This window comes from Coregonus clupeaformis, unplaced genomic scaffold (assembly GCF_020615455.1).
Source record: "Coregonus clupeaformis isolate EN_2021a unplaced genomic scaffold, ASM2061545v1 scaf0218, whole genome shotgun sequence".
Classification (NCBI taxonomy): domain Eukaryota; kingdom Metazoa; phylum Chordata; class Actinopteri; order Salmoniformes; family Salmonidae; genus Coregonus; species Coregonus clupeaformis.
Window position 1 is genome coordinate 377,501 of NW_025533673.1, and position 18,157 is coordinate 395,657.

General features: G+C 44.4%; 1 protein-coding gene across 3 annotated transcripts in view; it reads left to right on the plus strand.

The window, feature by feature from the left end:
- nkpd1 (NTPase, KAP family P-loop domain containing 1) overlaps positions 1–18,157 on the plus strand; it is a 56,751-nt gene that overhangs the window by 15,442 nt on the left and 23,152 nt on the right. The window contains exons 1-6 of one of the 3 annotated variants that reach the window (XM_045214227.1): positions 5,322–5,517; positions 8,321–8,391; positions 11,161–11,283; positions 11,780–12,054; positions 15,558–15,722; positions 17,677–17,946. In XM_045214227.1, the coding sequence (XP_045070162.1) occupies positions 8,379–8,391; positions 11,161–11,283; positions 11,780–12,054; positions 15,558–15,722; positions 17,677–17,946 (846 nt within the window). In that variant the 5' untranslated portion in view covers positions 5,322–5,517; positions 8,321–8,378. Of the gene's footprint in view, positions 1–5,321; positions 5,518–8,320; positions 8,392–11,160; positions 11,284–11,779; positions 12,055–15,557; positions 15,723–17,676; positions 17,947–18,157 lie in introns of those variants that run through there. The other 2 variants (XM_045214229.1, XM_045214228.1) reach the window with 2 other exon arrangements.

The following is an 18,157-nucleotide window of genomic DNA, read 5'->3' on the forward strand; positions in this document are numbered from 1 at the left end:
AGGCATGAACGTAGGCTAGCTGAACCCAGAACACGGGACTGGATGGCAGTGTTGTGAAAAAGAGGCTCTTCAAAAGCCACATCCCTGGTGGCGTGCAGGCCTTACGGGACTTGACCAGAACTCTCCAAGCCTGCATAACAGACTCATAAAATGGAGTCAGGCCAGGCAACTCACCCCCTCCAGTTTTAAGAGGAAAAGGTGCTTGTCTAAGCCCAAACAGCCCGCTCTCCTCATCAATGCGTAGGCTGTGTCAACCCAGCTAGAACCGTCACTGTACAACAGTCTCTGGGCTGCTTGAAGCCGGAAAGCCATGATCCTGGAAGAAATGTCCACCAGGCCTTGCCCACCCTCGTGCAGTGGCAGGTACAGGGCTGAAGCTTTAATCCAATGTTGTCCAGACCAGAAGAAGTTGACAAGGGTCCTCTGAAGCTCTTGTATCAGACCCTTTGGTGGCTGTAAAATCATTAGTCTGTGCCACAGGGTAGAGGCAGCTAGGTTATTAGCTACCAGTACCCTTCCCCTATAAGACAGCTGGGGCAGCACCCATTTCCATCTTGACAGTCTGGCACACACTTTCTCCACTACACCCTCCCAGTTCTTTTTCTGAAAGACATCGGAGCCTAGAAAAACCCCCAAAGTCTTCATCCCATCTCTGCCCCACTGAAGCCCCCCTGGTAACCGTGGAGCGGACCCCATCTGAAGCTGGCCTGCCCACAGCGCTTCACTCTTTCCCCAATTGACTCTAGCTGAGGAGGCCCCCTCATACACCTTTAAGGCGTCTGAGAGAACCTTAACATCCTCATCCCCTGTAATAAAAACTGTCACGTCATCTGCATACGCAGACAGTGCTATCGTGGGACCCTTCATTACACCTGGCACAGAGAAACCAGTAAGCTTCGCTCTTAAAAAACAAAGCATTGGTTCAATCGCCAGACTGTATAACTGCCCTGAAATTGGGCATCCCTGCCTGATGCCCCTTTGGACAGGGATGGGACAACTCAAACCACCCCCCACCTTCACCATACACGAGGCCCCAGCATACAGTAACTTCATCCAAGACAAAAAAACATCCCCAAACCCAAAGGCTTTCATTGTTTTAAACAAGTACTGGTGGTCCACACGATCAAAAGCCTTCTCCTGATCCAAAGAAAGTAAACCCACATTTACATCAGACAGTTTACAAATGTCCAAAACATCTCTTATTAGAAACAAGTTGTCAACAATAGAGCGATCAGGTACACAGTAGGACTGGTCCTTGTGGACCAACAATCCCAGATACTCTTTCAACCTGTTTGAGAGACATTTAGAAACAATTTTATATTCTGCACACAGCAAAGCAACAGGTCTCCAATTTTTTATGAGAGCCAAATCCCCCTTTTTTGGCAACAGTGAAAGTACCGCACGTTGACAAGATACAGGAAGAGAGCCCTCATGAAAAGATTCACACACCACTTCATAAAAATCCTCCCCAATAGACCCCCAAAAGTGCTTGTAAAACTCAGATGGTAAACCATCAATGCCAGGGGCTCGGCCTGTTGAGAGCTGCATAACTGCTGTGGACAGCTCTTGCAGTGTAATGTCAGAGTCCAATGCGACTCTTTGCTCAGGTCCCAATTGAGGAAGACCGTGTAACAACTGTTCAGTACACAGAGAGTCACAATCCTCCGCCTTATAGAGGGCAGAATAGAAATCCACGGCATGTTGACGCATTTCACTGTCATCCGTGGTCACCTTCCCATCAGGGAGACGAAGGCAGACCATCTGTTTACGTTGCAATGTCGACTGTCCTAGGTTAAAAAAAAAAGCACTAGGAGCATCCATATCCTTGAGGGAAGCGAAACGAGACCTAATCAAGGCACCCTTCACTCTTTCATGCAGAAACGACCTCAATTCATGTTTCTTGTCCTGTAAGTTCATGACTAGTCCGGGGTCATTCTGAGTGAGCAACTTCAATTCAATAGTTTAATGTTCTGCTCAAGGGCCCTGATAGTCTCTTTAACTTCAATTCGAGACAGAGCAGTATACTGTTGACAAAATAATCGTATTTGGGCCTTCCCAACCTCCCACCATTGTCTCAAGGACTCAAAATTCCCTTTTGTAACCCTCCATTTTTCCCAAAACAACAAAAACCTTTCACAAAACATGACATCATGTAACAATTTAACATTAAAATACCAATAAGATGATGACCTTCGTGGACAGGACAAGTGAATATCAACAGTGACAATATGGTGATCAGAGAAACCCACAGGAGTAATGTCACACCTTCCAACCCTACTACAGTATTGCTCAGATACATACAACCTGTCTAACCTTGCTGCACTGACATGACCTTCATTAACTTTTAGCCATGTGTACTGTCTAACTTTTGCATTCCTTACTCTCCACACATCAGAAAGCTCAAACTCAGTTAATAGACCAGACAGACAAATTGCTGACCGCAGGTGAGGTTCTTCAGCGGTGCGATCAACAGTAAAATCCACTGTACAGTTCCAGTCCCCCCTAAAACCATACACCCCTCTTGGTCACACTGTCTTAAGGTTTCCTTTATTTTATCAAAACCAACAATACGCTCTGTACCCTCATTAGGAGCATAAACATTCAAAAAAACAAACAAAAACCCCATAACATCCACCTTGACCAATAAAACCCGACCCTTGACAATCTCTGTTGTAGATACCACAGTCACCCCTAAGCCTGAAGAAAACAAGATTGCCACCCCAGCACTGAAATTAGTACCATGACTGAGTATATGCTGCCCCTCCCACCACATACCCCAGTCAGCCGCATTTTCCTCATCACTATGTGTCTCCTGTAGGAAAACTACATTAAGCCTTTTCTGTTTTATTACTTCTAATACCCAAGCCCTCTTATTCCTGTCCCTTCCTCCATTAATGTTGAGAGAACCTACCCTTAGTACCTCCATATAGAAAAGAAAAAGGAAAAGCAGAAGATACCACAGAGAAACCAGACAAAGAGAATAGAACACCCTATGAGGCATAATCATCATCATTATTTAAATTTTCTCTTACCCTGACCACGTTTCCCACCACCCTTTGCTGCTGCAACAGCAGTAACAAATTTCCTCAAGCGAAACCGCTTCTTCTCACTCAACTGGTCTAACCCCACCGTCTTCTGTAACATCACAGCTGACCTCACAAACTTATCAACATCAAAATAATCTGCCAATTTGACAGATTTCCCAAAAGTCTGATCCAGAAACCCTTTTACCTCCTCTAGATCGTAAATTGAGTCCTCACCAGCTGATACCGTATCAAGAGAGATATCCATATCCATATCCTTCTCCTGATCCTCCTCAACTGAGGCCACAGACCACTGACTCCCCTCTACCACATCCCTTTCAACACTCCCCACTTGCACCCCATCACTCGTACCAGGCATCTCCTCCACTACCTGGGAGACTAGCCCCACCTGAACCCCATTACTCGTAGTGGGCATCTCCCCCACTACCTGGGAGACTAGCCCCACCTGAACCCCATTACTCGTACCAGGCATCTCCTCCACTACCTGGGAGACTAGCCCCACCTGAACCCCATTACTCGTAGTGGGCATCTCCCCCACTACCTGGGAGACTAGCCCCACCTGAACCCCATTACTCGTAGTGGGCATCTCCCCCCACTACCTGGGAGACTAGCCCCACCTGAACCCCATTACTCGTAGTGGGCATCTCCCCCCACTACCTGGGAGACTAGCCCCACCTGAACCCCATTACTCGTAGTGGGCATCTCCCCCACTACCTGGGAGACTAGCCCCACCTGAACCCCATTACTCGTAGTGGGCATCTCCCCCACTACCTGGGAGACTAGCCCCACCTGAACCCCATTACTCGTAGTGGGCATCTCCTCCACTACCTGGGAGACTAGCCCCACCTGGACCCCATTACTCGTAGTGGGCATCTCCTCCACTACCTGGGAGACTAGCCCCACCTGAACCCCATTACTCGTAGTGGGCATCTCCTCCACTACCTGGGAGACTAGCCCCCCCTGTAACCCAGCACTCATAGTGGGCATCTCCTCCACTACCTGGGAGACTAGCCCCCCCTGTACCCCAGCACTCATAGTGGGCATCTCCTCCACTACCTGGGAGATGAGCTCCACATGAACCCTCTCCTGTAACCCATTACTTGTAGTGGGCATCGCCTCCACTACCTGGGAGATTAGCTCCACATGTACCCCCTCCTGTACCACAGCACTCGTACTGGGCACCTCCTCACTAGTCTGAGGAAATGGCCCTTCAGATCCATCCTTACCTTCTACAACAAAAAAATCCCCCTGCATAACATTTCCCTCTGGTACAAGTTGCACCTCTGTGCCCTCAACACGGACAACTTGTTCCTCAGCAACAGATGCGTGCGGCTGCTCTACCACTGTCAGCCCACCTCTTCCTACATCAGTGGGCCCAGGCGTTACGAGGACCACCTGCGCCCCTCCCTCTGCCTTCTCCCTTTTTGGGCAAGCATGTCGCTTATGACCAACATCCCCACACTCAAAACACCGTTGACTACCTGTACTAGCATAAGCCATATACAATCTATTGTCATACTTGACTTTAAACGATAACTCCAAAGTCTGTTCCGGTGAGTCCAAAAACATAAACACCTGTCGCCGAAACGACATTACCTGTTTCAACGCCGGGTGTTTGCAACCCAATGGGACAACCTTAATTGAACTTGCAAACTTCCCAAAGCGCAATAACTCGCGCTCCAATAGCTCATTTGGAATGAACGGCGGTACATTTGAAATCGTTACCCTTGTTGACGGAGAAAAAAGCGGCGTAACTTGAATAAACATTCCTTTAAGAAGTATGCCATGCTCAACCATACGATCAACAAGGCGCTCTTCTTTAAGAAATACCACCACCGCTTTATTCATCCGTGACGCATAAGCAACATTCTCATATCCTACCTTCTCTCCTACGGCGACCAAAACCTCTTCCACCGTGACAGTAGCTTCAGTAACACACCTAAAGCCGTGCCGAAGTGACAGGGACGGCGTCCCGATTCGGGCCGCCATCCCCACCAAAATCAGGGTAATTTCGACACGAAAAACAATATACTTAATTCTACCGCAACAAAAAAATTGAAATAATAACCTTAATCATGCATAGAAGAAAAAAAGGATATCACCAAGAAAAGGAAAACCCAGGATATCTAACTCTACACAACACTCGCACTTAGCACTCACTCAAACAATTCCCAGCACGCACCAAACACTTCCAGCATGCAGAGAGAGAGAGAGAGAGAGAGAGAGAGAGACAGAGTGAGTAATCATCTAGTGAATAATTAGCTTTTAGCTGATATCTGCATTGTAAAGTTGTAAAGCGGGCAGGAAGTTAGCCAACCAAGCCCTGGGCTAGGGGGTGTAAAGTTCACCACTACTTAGTCATTGTAGTGGTCGGTAGCAGCATTCTCTCTCTCAGTCACAACAAGACAACATCTATTGATCCTGTTCCTAATCCGTGTTAAGAGGAGTGGGTGCTGACACGTCCAACTGAAAGGTAAGACCTCTATGTTTCATCTGATGGGTTTTGGTTGGATAAAGGACATTGTAGTTTATGTCAAATAGCTGAATTCTAAGTGGTTGTTCATGGTCGGTAAGCACTACTCTATCTTACAAACAACACACCCACCTTATCCTGGCAAGTCCTACTAACTGGATGTAAACTACATATTGCCTATTGGATGTATAGTAACTCAGTACCTCACTGGATGTATAGTAACTCAGTAACTCACTGGATGTATAGTAACTCACTGGATGTATAGTAACTCAGTACCTCACTGGATGTATAGTAACTCAGTAACTCACTGGATGTATAGTAACTCACTGGATGTATAGTAACTCAGTACCTCCCTGGATGTATTGTAACTCAGTACCTCACTGGATGTATAATAACTCAGTAACTCACTGGATGTATAGTAACTCAGTAACTCACTGGATGTATAGTAACTCACTGGATGTATAGTAACTCAGTAACTCACTGGATGTATTGTAACTCACTGGATGTATAGTAACTCAGTACCTCCCTGGATGTATTGTAACTCAGTACCTCACTGGATGTATAGTAACTCAGTACCTCACTGGATGTATAGTAACTCAGTAACTTACTGGATGTATAGTAACTCAGTAACTCACTGGATGTATAGTAACTCAGTACCTCACTGGATGTATAGTAACTCAGTACCTCACTGGATGTATTGTAACTCAGTACCTCACTGGATGTATAGTAACTCAGTACCTCCCTGGATGTATTGTAACTCAGTACCTCCCTGGATGTATTGTAACTCAGTAACTCACTGGATGTATAGTAACTCAGTACCTCACTGGATGTATTGTAACTCAGTACCTCCCTGGATGTATTGTAACTCAGTAACTCACTGGATGTATAGTAACTCAGTACCTCCCTGGATGTATTGTAACTCAGTACCTCACTGGATGTATAGTAACTCCCTGGATGTAATGTAACTCAGTACCTCACTGGATGTATAGTAACTCAGTACCTCCCTGGATGTATTGTAACTCAGTACCTCCCTGGATGTATTGTAACTCAGTAACTCACTGGATGTATAGTAACTCAGTAACTTACTGGATGTATAGTAACTCAGTAACTCCCTGGATGTATAGTAACTCAGTACCTCACTGGATGTATAGTAACTCCCTGGATGTATTGTAACTCAGTAACTCACTGGATGTATAGTAACTCAGTACCTCACTGGATGTATAGTAACTCCCTGGATGTATTGTAACTCAGTAACTCCCTGGATGTATAGTAACTCAGTACCTCACTGGATGTATAGTAACTCAGTAACTTCCTGGATGTATAGTAACTCAGTAACTTACTGGATGTATAGTAACTCAGTAACTCACTGGATGTATAGTAACTCACTGGATGTATAGTAACTCAGTAACTCACTGGATGTATTGTAACTCAGTAACTCACTGGATGTATAGTAACTCAGTACTTCACTGGATGTATAGTAACTCAGTAACTCCCTGGATGTATAGTAACTCAGTAACTCCCTGGATGTATAGTAACTCAGTAACTCACTGGATGTATAGTAACTCAGTAACTCACTGGATGTATAGTAACTCACTGGATGTATAGTAACTCAGTAACTCACTGGATGTATAGTAACTCAGTAACTCACTGGATGTATAGTAACTCACTGGATGTATAGTAACTCAGTAACTCACTGGATGTATAGTAACTCAGTAACTCACTGGATGTATAGTAACTCACTGGATGTATAGTAACTCAGTACCTCACTGGATGTATAGTAACTCAGTAACTCACTGGATGTATAGTAACTCAGTACCTCACTGGATGTATAGTAACTCAGTAACTCACTGGATGTAAAGTAACTCAGTAACTCCCTGGATGTATAGTAACTCACTGGATGTATAGTAACTCAGTACCTCACTGGATGTATAGTAACTCAGTACCTCACTGGATGTATAGTAACTCAGTAACTCACTGGATGTATAGTAACTCAGTAACTCCCTGGATGTACAGTAACTCAGTACTTCACTGGATGTATAGTAACTCAGTACTTCACTGGATGTATAGTAACTCAGTAACTCCCTGGATATATTGTAACTCAGTAACTCACTGGATGTATAGTAACTCCCTGGATGTATAGTAACTCAGTACCTTACTGGATATATAGTAACTCAGTAACTCACTGGATGTATAGTAACTCAGTAACTCCCTGGATGTATAGTAACTCAGTAACTCACTGGATGTATTGTAACTCAGTAACTCACTGGATGTATAGTAACTCAGTAACTCCCTGGATGTATAGTAATCTAATATGGAGAAGTAACACCTGGATGTATAGTAACTCAGTAACTCACTGGATGTATAGTAACTCAGTAACTCCCTGGATGTATAGTAACTCAGTAACTCACTGGATGAATAGTAACTCAGTAACTCCCTAAAACTCCCTATCCAAAATAGCACCAGCATGACGGACACTTCCTGTTTATGTTGAGGTGTATTTAGGCACCAAGTCATTTTATTTCTATGTTATCTACTGCTTAAGTTGTGTTGCGATGCACTTTCTATATAACCCTGCTGTTATATTAGTATTCAATTCCCCAACCCCCCCCCCTCTCTCTCTCTCTCTCTCTCTCTCTCTCTCTCTCTCTCTCTCTCTCTCTCTCTCTCTCTCTCTCTCTCTCTCTCTCTCTCTCTCTCTCTCTCTCTCTCTCTCTCTCCCCCTCTCTCTCTCCCCCTCTCTCTCTCTCTCTCCCCTCCCTCTTTCACCTGAGGTTTTGTAAGTGTTATTCTTTGTAATTCACAGATCACAAACAGCCAGACATTACCATTATCCTCTGGGTGCCATTGGCAACGTCAATACAATGGTAATAAAAGGTGAGAGAAGAACAACCACCATTGTAAATACAACCCATATTTATGTTGATTTATTTTCCCATTTGTACTTGAACTATTTGCACAACGTTACAACACTGTATATATACAGTGAAGGGAAAAAAGTATTTGATCCCCTGCTGATTTTGTACGTTTGCCCACTGACAAAGACTATCATTTTAATGGTAGGTTTATTTGAACAGTGAGAGACAGAATAACAACAAAAAAATCCAGAAAAACGCATGTCAAAAATGTTATAAATTGATTTGCATTTTAATGAGGGAAATAAGTATTTTACCCCCTCTCAATCAGAAAGATTTCTGGCTCCCAGGTGTCTTTTATACAGGTAACGGGCTGAGATTAGGAGCACACTCTTAAAGGGAGTGCTCCTAATCTCAGCTTGTTACCTGTATAAAAGACACCTGTCCACAGAAGCAATCAATCAATCAGATTCCAAACTCTCCACCATGGCCAAGACCAAAGAGCTCTCCAAGGATGTCAGGGACAAGATTGTAGACCTGCACAAGGCTGGAATGGGCTACAAGACCATCGCCAAGCCGCTTGGTGAGAAGGTGACAACAGTTGGTGTGATTATTCGCAAATGGAAGAAACACAAAAGAACTGTCAATCTCCCTCAGCCTGGGGCTCCATGCAAGATCTCACCTCGTGGAGTTGCAATGATCATGAGAACGGTGAGGAATCAGCCCAGAACTACACGGGAGGATCTTGTCAATGATCTCAAGGCAGCTGGGACCATAGTCACCAAGAAAACAATTGGTAACACACTACGCCGTGAAGGACTGAAATGAAGGGCCGTCTGAAGTTTGCCAATGAGCATCTGAATGATTCAGAGGAGAACTGGGTGAAAGTGTTGTGGTCAGATGAGACCAAAATGGAGCTCTTTGGCATCAACTCAACTCGCCGTGTTTGGAAGAGGAGGAATGTTGCCTATGACACCAAGAACACCATCCCAACCGTCAAACATGGAGGTGGAAACATTATGTTTTGGGGGTGTTTTTCTGCTAAGGGGACAGGACAACTTCACCGCATCAAAGGGACAATGGACGGGGCGATGTACTGTCGATTATTGGGTGAGAACCTCCTTCCCTCAGCCAGGGCATTGAAAATGGGTCGTGGATGGGTATTCCAGCATGACAATGACCCAAAACACACGGCCAAAGCAACAAAGAAGTGGCTCAAGAAGAAGCACATTAAGGTCCTGGAGTGGCCTAGCCAGTCTCCAGACCTTAATCCCATAGAAAATCTGTGGAGGGAGCTGAAGGTTCGAGTTGCCAAACGTCAGCCTCGAAACCTTAATGACTTGGAGAAGATCTGCAAAGAGGAGTGGAACAAAATCCCTCCTGAGATGCGTGCAAACCTGGTGGCCAACTACAAGAAACGTCTGACCTCTGTGATTGCCAACAAGGGTTTTGCCACCAAGTACTAAGTCATGTTTTGCAGAGGGGTCAATTACTTATTTCCCTCATTAAAATGCAAATCAATTTATAACATTTTTGACATGCGTTTTTCTGAATTTTGTTGTTGTTATTCTGTCTCTCACTGTTCAAATAAACCTACCATTAAAATGATAGACTGATCATGTCTTTGTCAGTGGGCAAACATACAAAATCAGAACAGAGCAGAACAGAGCAGAGCAGAGCAGAACAGAACAGAACAGAACAGAGCAGAACAGAACAGAGCAGAACAGAGCAGAGCAGAACAGAACAGAACAGAACAGAACAGAACAGAGCAGAACAGAACAGAACAGAGCAGAACAGAGCAGAGCAGAACAGAGCAGAGCAGAGCAGAGCAGATTAGAACAGAGCAGAACAGAACAGAACCTGAGTGTTTGCATAATGAGATACTGGACCTGTTCTGCAGCTGGAATACATTAACATAGGCGGCGCCCCAAATGGCACCCTATTCCCTATGTAGTGCACTACTTTAGACTAGAGATTGGCACCCTATTCCCTATGTAGTGCACTACTTTAGACTAGAGATTGGCACCCTATTCCCTATGTAGTGCACTACTTTAGACTAGAGATTGGCACCCTATTCCCTATGTAGTGCACTACTTTAGACTAGAGATTGGCACCCTATTCCCTATGTAGTGCACTACTTTAGACTAGAGATTGGCACCCTATTCCCTATGTAGTGCACTACTTTAGACCAGAGAATGGCACCCTATTCCCTATGTAGTGCACTACTTTAGACTAGAGATTGGCACCCTATTCCCTATGTAGTGCACTACTTTAGACTAGAGATTGGCACCCTATTCCCTATGTAGTGCACTACTTTAGACCAGAACCCTATAGGGAATAGGGGGCCATTTCAGACGCAGCCGTACTGTAGGTTTTAAAAGAGGAAGTTGTGTGCAACAGGTATTAATTAGGGCATTTGATCAACTTGATTATCCCATCAGGGGAAAGTAATGCGATCACATGCTTTACAAAATACATATTTACAGTGAAAGTCACTCCCATCGTTCAAAAACACTGTCAATGATTTAAAAGAAAATTCCACCCAAAAACTATATTTTGGTATTTGTTTCATTAGTCCATTGTTGATATAGTCCCAACATTTTCAAGATATATAACTTTCAAAATACAGAAATACAGCCGGTGTGATGCATTTACGCGTCATACCGGCTGGTCCCTGTTCTTATCTTGTAGATTTATTTTTCAGTAGAGTGGAAATGTTTCCCACTACGTTTTAGCTACTTAACCGACCTATCAAAAACGCCTGCTACATTTATCTCTGTTGATTCTGTAGATTTGGATCACATCTATGCGTACGCTCTGACCAAGACTCTGACTAAAGTGTCCTCTCCTGCTACGGTGGGCCTCTACTCATCATGTCAGAACCGCATCAACATGATCCTCAGATATATAGAGGGTAGGTACACACAACATGATCCTGTCATATAGAGGGTAGATACAACATGATCCTGTCATACAGAGGGTAGATACAACATGATCCTGTCATATAGAGGGTAGATACAACATGATCCTGTCATATTAACGGTAGGTACACACAACATGATCCTGTCATATAGGGGGTAGATACAACATGATCCTGTCATATAGAGGGTAGATACAACATGATCCTGTCATATAGAGGGTAGATACAACATGATCCTGTCATATAGAGGGTAGATACAACATGATCCTGTCACATAGAGGGTAGATACAACATGATCCTGTCATATAGAGGGTAGATACAACATGATCCTGTCATATAGAGGGTAGATACAACATGATCCTGTCATATAGAGGGTAGATACAACATGATCCTGTCACATAGGGGGTAGATACAACATGATCCTGTCATATTATGTCTATATATGTCTATATACAGTGTACACTCATTCACTCACTCACTCCTTGACTAGTCCACATGGAGCAGGAGGCAAAGAGGAGGGAGAAGAAGTGCCAGGGCAGGTCCAAGCCTCGTTCCATCAAACCCTCCATTACTGGTCTCCTAGCTCTGATCTGCAGGCTGCTGTTCTACAGACCCATCTGGACCGAGGAGAACCAGCAACGGCAGAATGTCCGGTTCATCTATGTTCGGTTCTCCGCATGGCACTTCGCCGGGAGTGACCTCCTCTGGGCGGGGCTGGTGATGAGACTGTGCCTGGTGCTGCAGGAGAGTTTCGGGAAATTTCAGGTGGGTTACCCTAGAGGTTAGAGGTTAACTTCAGGTAATAGAGTTAGGACCTAGAGGTTAGAGGTTAACTTCAGGTAATAGAGTTAGGACCTAGAGGTTAGAGGTTAACTTCAGGTGATAGAGTTAGGACCTAGAGGTTAGAGGTTAACTTCAGGTGATAGAGTTAGGACCTAGAGGTTAGAGGTTAACTTCAGGTGATAGAGCTAGGACCTAGAGGTTAGAGGTTAACTTCAGGTGATAGAGTTAGGACCTAGAGGTTAGAGGTTAACTTCAGGTGATAGAGCTAGGACCTAGAGGTTAGAGGTTAACTTCAGGTGATAGAGTTAGGACCTAGAGGTTAGAGGTTAACTTCAGGTGATAGAGCTAGGACCTAGAGGTTAGAGGTTAACTTCAGGTGATAGAGTTAGGACCTAGAGGTTAGAGGTTAACTTCAGGTGATAGAGTTAGGACCTAGAGGTTAGAGGTTAACTTCAGGTAATAGAGTTAGGACCTAGAGGTTAGAGGTTAACTTCAGGTGATAGAGTTAGGACCTAGAGGTTAGAGGTTAACTTCAGGTGATAGAGCTAGGACCTAGAGGTTAGAGGTTAACTTCAGGTAATAGAGTTAGGACCTAGAGGTTAGAGGTTAACTTCAGGTAATAGAGTTAGGACCTAGAGGTTAACTTCAGGTAATAGAGTTAGGACCTAGAGGTTAGAGGTTAACTTCAGGTAATAGAGCTAGGACCTAGAGGTTAGAGGTTAACTTCAGGTAGGTAGCCTAGAGGTTAGAAGTCAGAGCCCAGCTAGCACATTTGGTTCCTTGGAGGTTGTGGGAACGTATGTTTTTGGTTACCCATTGGTTCTGGGAACGAAGACATATGTTTCCTGACCGGTAAAACTGAACGTTTGAAGTGAAAATTACGCCTGTTCTGGGAACGTACATTTTTATGTTGCAGGGAGGTTCTGAGAACGTTATACTATGGTTCCCTGAAAGGTTTTATTAAAGTCCTGAGAACAAAAATTATAGGTTATTTGAAGATGACGATTTAACGTTCTGAGAACATGTTTCAATAAGACTTTTTAATAACACTGCTAGCTTAGTTGGGGTTAACTGTTTTGAACTTCAAGCACAGATAGGACACATGGAAATGAATTTGCTTAGGCATCAAGCAGACACATTTCTTTTTTATTGTGGCACGGCATCAGTGAGATTCAAACCTATGATCTTCTGTTCTCTATCCATGGAATTAGTCCACTGCGCCAGGATGGAGCTAGCATGCCATGTTTTTTTAACTCATACAAAGCTGTTCATTTTAGTCTTTTCAAGCGGACCCCATTTTAAAGAACACAAGCAAATCAAATCAAATCAAATGTTATTGGCCACATGCGCCGAATACAACAGGTGCAGACATTACAGTGAAATGCTTACTTACAGCCCTTAACCAACAGTGCATTTATTTTTAATAAAAAAAAGTAAAATAAAACAACAACAAAAAAGTGTTGAGAAAAAAAAGAGCAGAAGTCAAATAAAATAAACAGTAGGGAGGCTATATATACAGGGGGGTACCGTTGCAGAGTCAATGTGCGGGGGCACCGGTTAGTTGAGGTAGTTGAAGTAATATGTACATGTGGGTAAAGTTAAAGTGACTATGCATAAATAATTAACAGAGTAGCAGCAGTGTAAAAAGATGGGGTGGGGGGTGGGGGGCAGTGCAAATAGTCCGGGTATCCATGATTAGCTGTTCAGGAGTCTTATGGCTTGGGGGTAGAAGCTGTTGAGAAGTCTTTTGGACTTAGACTTGGCACTCCGGTACCGTTTGCCGTGCGGTAGCAGAGAGAACAGTCTATGACTAGGGTGGCTGGAGTCCTTGACAATTTTGAGGGCCTTCCTCTGACACCACCTGGTATAGAGGTCCTGGATGGCAGGAAGCTTGGCCCCAGTGATGTACTGGGCCGTACGCACTACCCTCTGTAGTGCCTTGCGGTCGGAAGCCAAGCAGTTGCCATACCAGGCGGTGATGCAACCAGTCAGGATGCTCTCGATGGTGCAGCTGTAGAATATTTTGAGGGTCTGAGGACCCATGCCAAATCTTTTCAGTCTCCTGAGGGGGAATAGGCTTTGTCGTGCCCTCTTCACGACTGTCTTGGTGTGTTTGGACCATGATAGTTTGTTGGTTATGTGGACACCAAGGAACTTGAAGCTCTCAACCTGTTCCACTACAGCCCCGTCGATGAAAGCACTCATTAAGATCAGGTGTGACCAATTAGTGGGCGCATCCAACACACCTGAACACACTTAACAAGATGGAGGATAGAGAGAGTTTTGTTGACGCTGAGAACGGAATGTATATGTTTTTAAATAACATTCTTATAACATCTTTTGAACGTTACTAATGTTTTCTTGTGGTTTTTATGGAAACTTTTCTAATTGTTCTGAGAACATGACTTTAAATAGAACCATGAGGAAACCTGCAGAAAATGTAATGCTGAAGTACTGAAATTCCCACAGAAGAACGTTGTTTCTTAACGTTCTCGGAAACAATTTGAGAACATTACTTTTAAAAATAGAACCATGACGAAACCTGTAGGAAACGTTATGCTGAAGTACTGATATTCCCACCTAACAAACATATGATTCTCAGAACGTTGTGTGCTAGCTGGGTATCCTGCACCATTCCCAGAACATTGTGGGAAGGTTGAATGCAAAATAACTACAGGACAACCACACTCTCACCAAGCTCTAAGAAACATAGGGTTCTCAGAACGTTACGTGCTAGCTGGGGAGGTCAGGAGGTTATAGGTAAGGATTAGAGGTTAACTTCAGGTAGGTAGCCCAGAGGTTAGAGATTGACTTCAGGTAGGTAGCCCAGAGGTTAGAGATTGACTTCAGGTAGGTAGCCTAGAGGTTCGAGATTGACTTCAGGTAGGTAGCCCAGAGGTTAGAGATTGACTTCAGGTAGGTAGCCCAGAGGTTAGAGATTGACTTCAGGTAGGTAGCCCAGAGGTTAGAGATTGACTTCAGGTAGGTAGCCCAGAGGTTAGAGATTGACTTCAGGTAGGTAGCCTAGAGGTTAGAGATTGACTTCAGGTAGGTAGCCTAGAGGTTAGAGGCTAGAGGTCAGGTAGGTAGCCTAGAGGTTAGAGATTGACTTCAGGTAGGTAGCCTAGAGGTTAGAGGCTAGAGGTCAGGTAGGTAGCCTAGAGGTTAGAGATTGACTTCAGGTAGGTAGCCCAGAGGTTAGAGATTGACTTCAGGTAGGTAGCCTAGAGGTTAGAGATTGACTTCAGGTAGGTAGCCTAGAGGTTAGAGGCTAGAGGTCAGGTAGGTAGCCTAGAGGTTAGAGGCTAGAGGTCAGAGGTTAGAGGGCTTCCTTATAAAATAGGTATTTTGACCTCAACAGGACTTCCTGGATAAATAATGGTTAAATCAAATGAAAGAGGTTAGAGTGTTGTCGGTTCCAAACACAGCTCTGACTGGAAACATCAAGACAATGGACAATAAAGTCTTCTTCTTTTGTTCTTCAGCTGGGTCTGTACCGTGTGGCGCAGCACGACGAGAACGATGAGGTGAGGAAGAAGGTGATTGAAAACACGCCGTCAGAATGGAGGTCTAAGAAGTTCTGCTGTTTCCCTCTCTGGTCCCTGGTCCTGGCCGCGCTGCTCGCTGCTCTCACAGTCCTCGTCTTCCTGGTGAGGATCAAAAGGTTGTTATAGCTTGCATCCCAAATGGCATCCTATTGCCTTTATAGTGCACTACTTTTGACCAGGACCCATGGAGGCTCTGGTCAAAAGTAGTGCATTATATAGGGAACAGGGTGCCATTCTGGGATAGACCCCATAGTAACAAGGTCAATTCAATTTCTAATATCCCATAATATGTTTAGCATAAATGAGGAAGGATTGTACAGTGGGGGGAAAAAATATTTAGTCAGCCACCAATTGTGCAAGTTCTCCCACTTAAAAAGATGAGAGAGGCCTGTAATTTTCATCATAGGTACACGTCAACTATGACAGACAAATTGAGATTTTTTTTCTCCAGAAAATCACATTGTAGGATTTTTTATGAATTTATTTGCAAATTATGGTGGAAAATAAGTATTTGGTCACCTACAAACAAGCAAGATTTCTGGCTCTCACAGACCTGTAACTTCTTCTTTAAGAGGCTCCTCTGTCCTCCACTCGGTACCTGTATTAATGGCACCTGTTTGAACTTGTTATCAGTATAAAAGACACCTGTCCACAACCTCAAACAGTCACACTCCAAACTCCACTATGGCCAAGACCAAAGAGCTGTCAAAGGACACCAGAAACAAAATTGTAGACCTGCACCAGGCTGGGAAGACTGAATCTGCAATAGGTAAGCAGCTTGGTTTGAAGAAATCAACTGTGGGAGCAATTATTAGGAAATGGAAGACATACAAGACCACTGATAATCTCCCTCGATCTGGGGCTCCACGCAAGATCTCACCCCGTGGGGTCAAAATGATCACAAGAACGGTGAGCAAAAATCCCAGAACCACACGGGGGGACCTAGTAAATGACCTGCAGAGAGCTGGGACCAAAGTAACAAAGCCTACCATCAGTAACACACTACGCCGCCAGGGACTCAAATCCTGCAGTGCCAGACAAGTCCCCCTGCTTAAGCCAGTACATGTCCAGGCCCGTCTGAAGTTTGCTAGAGTGCATTTGGATGATCCAGAAGAGGATTGGGAGAATGTCATATGGTCAGATGAAACCAAAATATAACTTTTTGGTAAAAACTCAACTCGTCGTGTTTGGAGGACAAAGAATGCTGAGTTGCATCCAAAGAACACCATACCTACTGTGAAGCATGGGGGTGGAAACATCATGCTTTGGGGCTGTTTTTCTGCAAAGGGACCAGGACGACTGATCCGTGTAAAGGAAAGAATGAATGGGGCCATGTATCGTGAGATTTTGAGTGAAAACCTCCTTCCATCAGCAAGGGCATTGAAGATGAAACGTGGCTGGGTCTTTCAGCATGACAATGATCCCAAACACACCGCCCGGGCAACGAAGGAGTGGCTTCATAAGAAGCATTTCAAGGTCCTGGAGTGGCCTAGCCAGTCTCCAGATCTCAACCCCATAGAAAATCTTTGGAGGGAGTTGAAAGTCTGTGTTGCCCAGCGACAGCTCCAAAACATCACTGCTCTAGAGGAGATCTGCATGGAGGAATGGGCCAAAATTCCAGCAACAGTGTGTGAAAACCTTGTGTCATTGCCAACAAAGGGTATATAACAAAGTATTGAGAAACTTTTGTTATTGATCAAATACTTATTTTCCACCATAATTTGCAAATAAATTCATAAAAAATCCTACAATGTGATTTTCTGGAATTTTTTTTCTCATTTTGTCTGTCATAGTTGACGTGTACCTATGATGAAAATTACAGGCCTCTCTCATCTTTTTAAGTGGGAGAACTTGCACAATTGGTGGCTGACTAAATACTTTTTTCCCCCACTGTAAATTAAGGGACCAATGAAGCAAGGTGATACAAAATGACTAGGAATGAGGGAATCTTTGGCAGCATGAAAAGTTCACCAATCAACATCAAGATGGAAAATAAATACTCAGCAAACACTGAATAGGACGTTGTCCTGAAACCTTGTGTTCCTGGACCTAATAGGTGAAGTTTGGCTTTCCGGAGTTTCCAGAAGCACCAGAGCTGGACGGACTGGGATCAGGAAATGGAACAGAAGGAGAAGGCCCGAGTGAAGCCCAAAGAGGGACCGGCGTGTTCGAGGGACTGGCGCTCGCTGCCCTGGGGGTCCCTGCAGCAGGAGCTATACGGTTCACATTCCAGATGGGAAAGAACCTGATCTTCAACCAGGACCTGAACGTCCGTAAGGCGCTGGACAACGAGAGGCTCAGCGGCCAACTAGGATTCATGAACGAGGTGGGGAAATATATAATGGAACATAGTGCACTACCTTTGACCAATGATTCATTTCCTTAACCTGCTTTCTACAACTTTTCTCTTTCTCTCTCTCCCTCCCTTCCTCCCCCCTCTCTGTCTCTGTCTCTGTCTCTGTCTCTCTCTCTCTCTCTCTGTCTCTCTCTCTCTCTCTCTCTCTCTCTGTCTCTCTCTCTCTCTCTCTGTCTCTCTC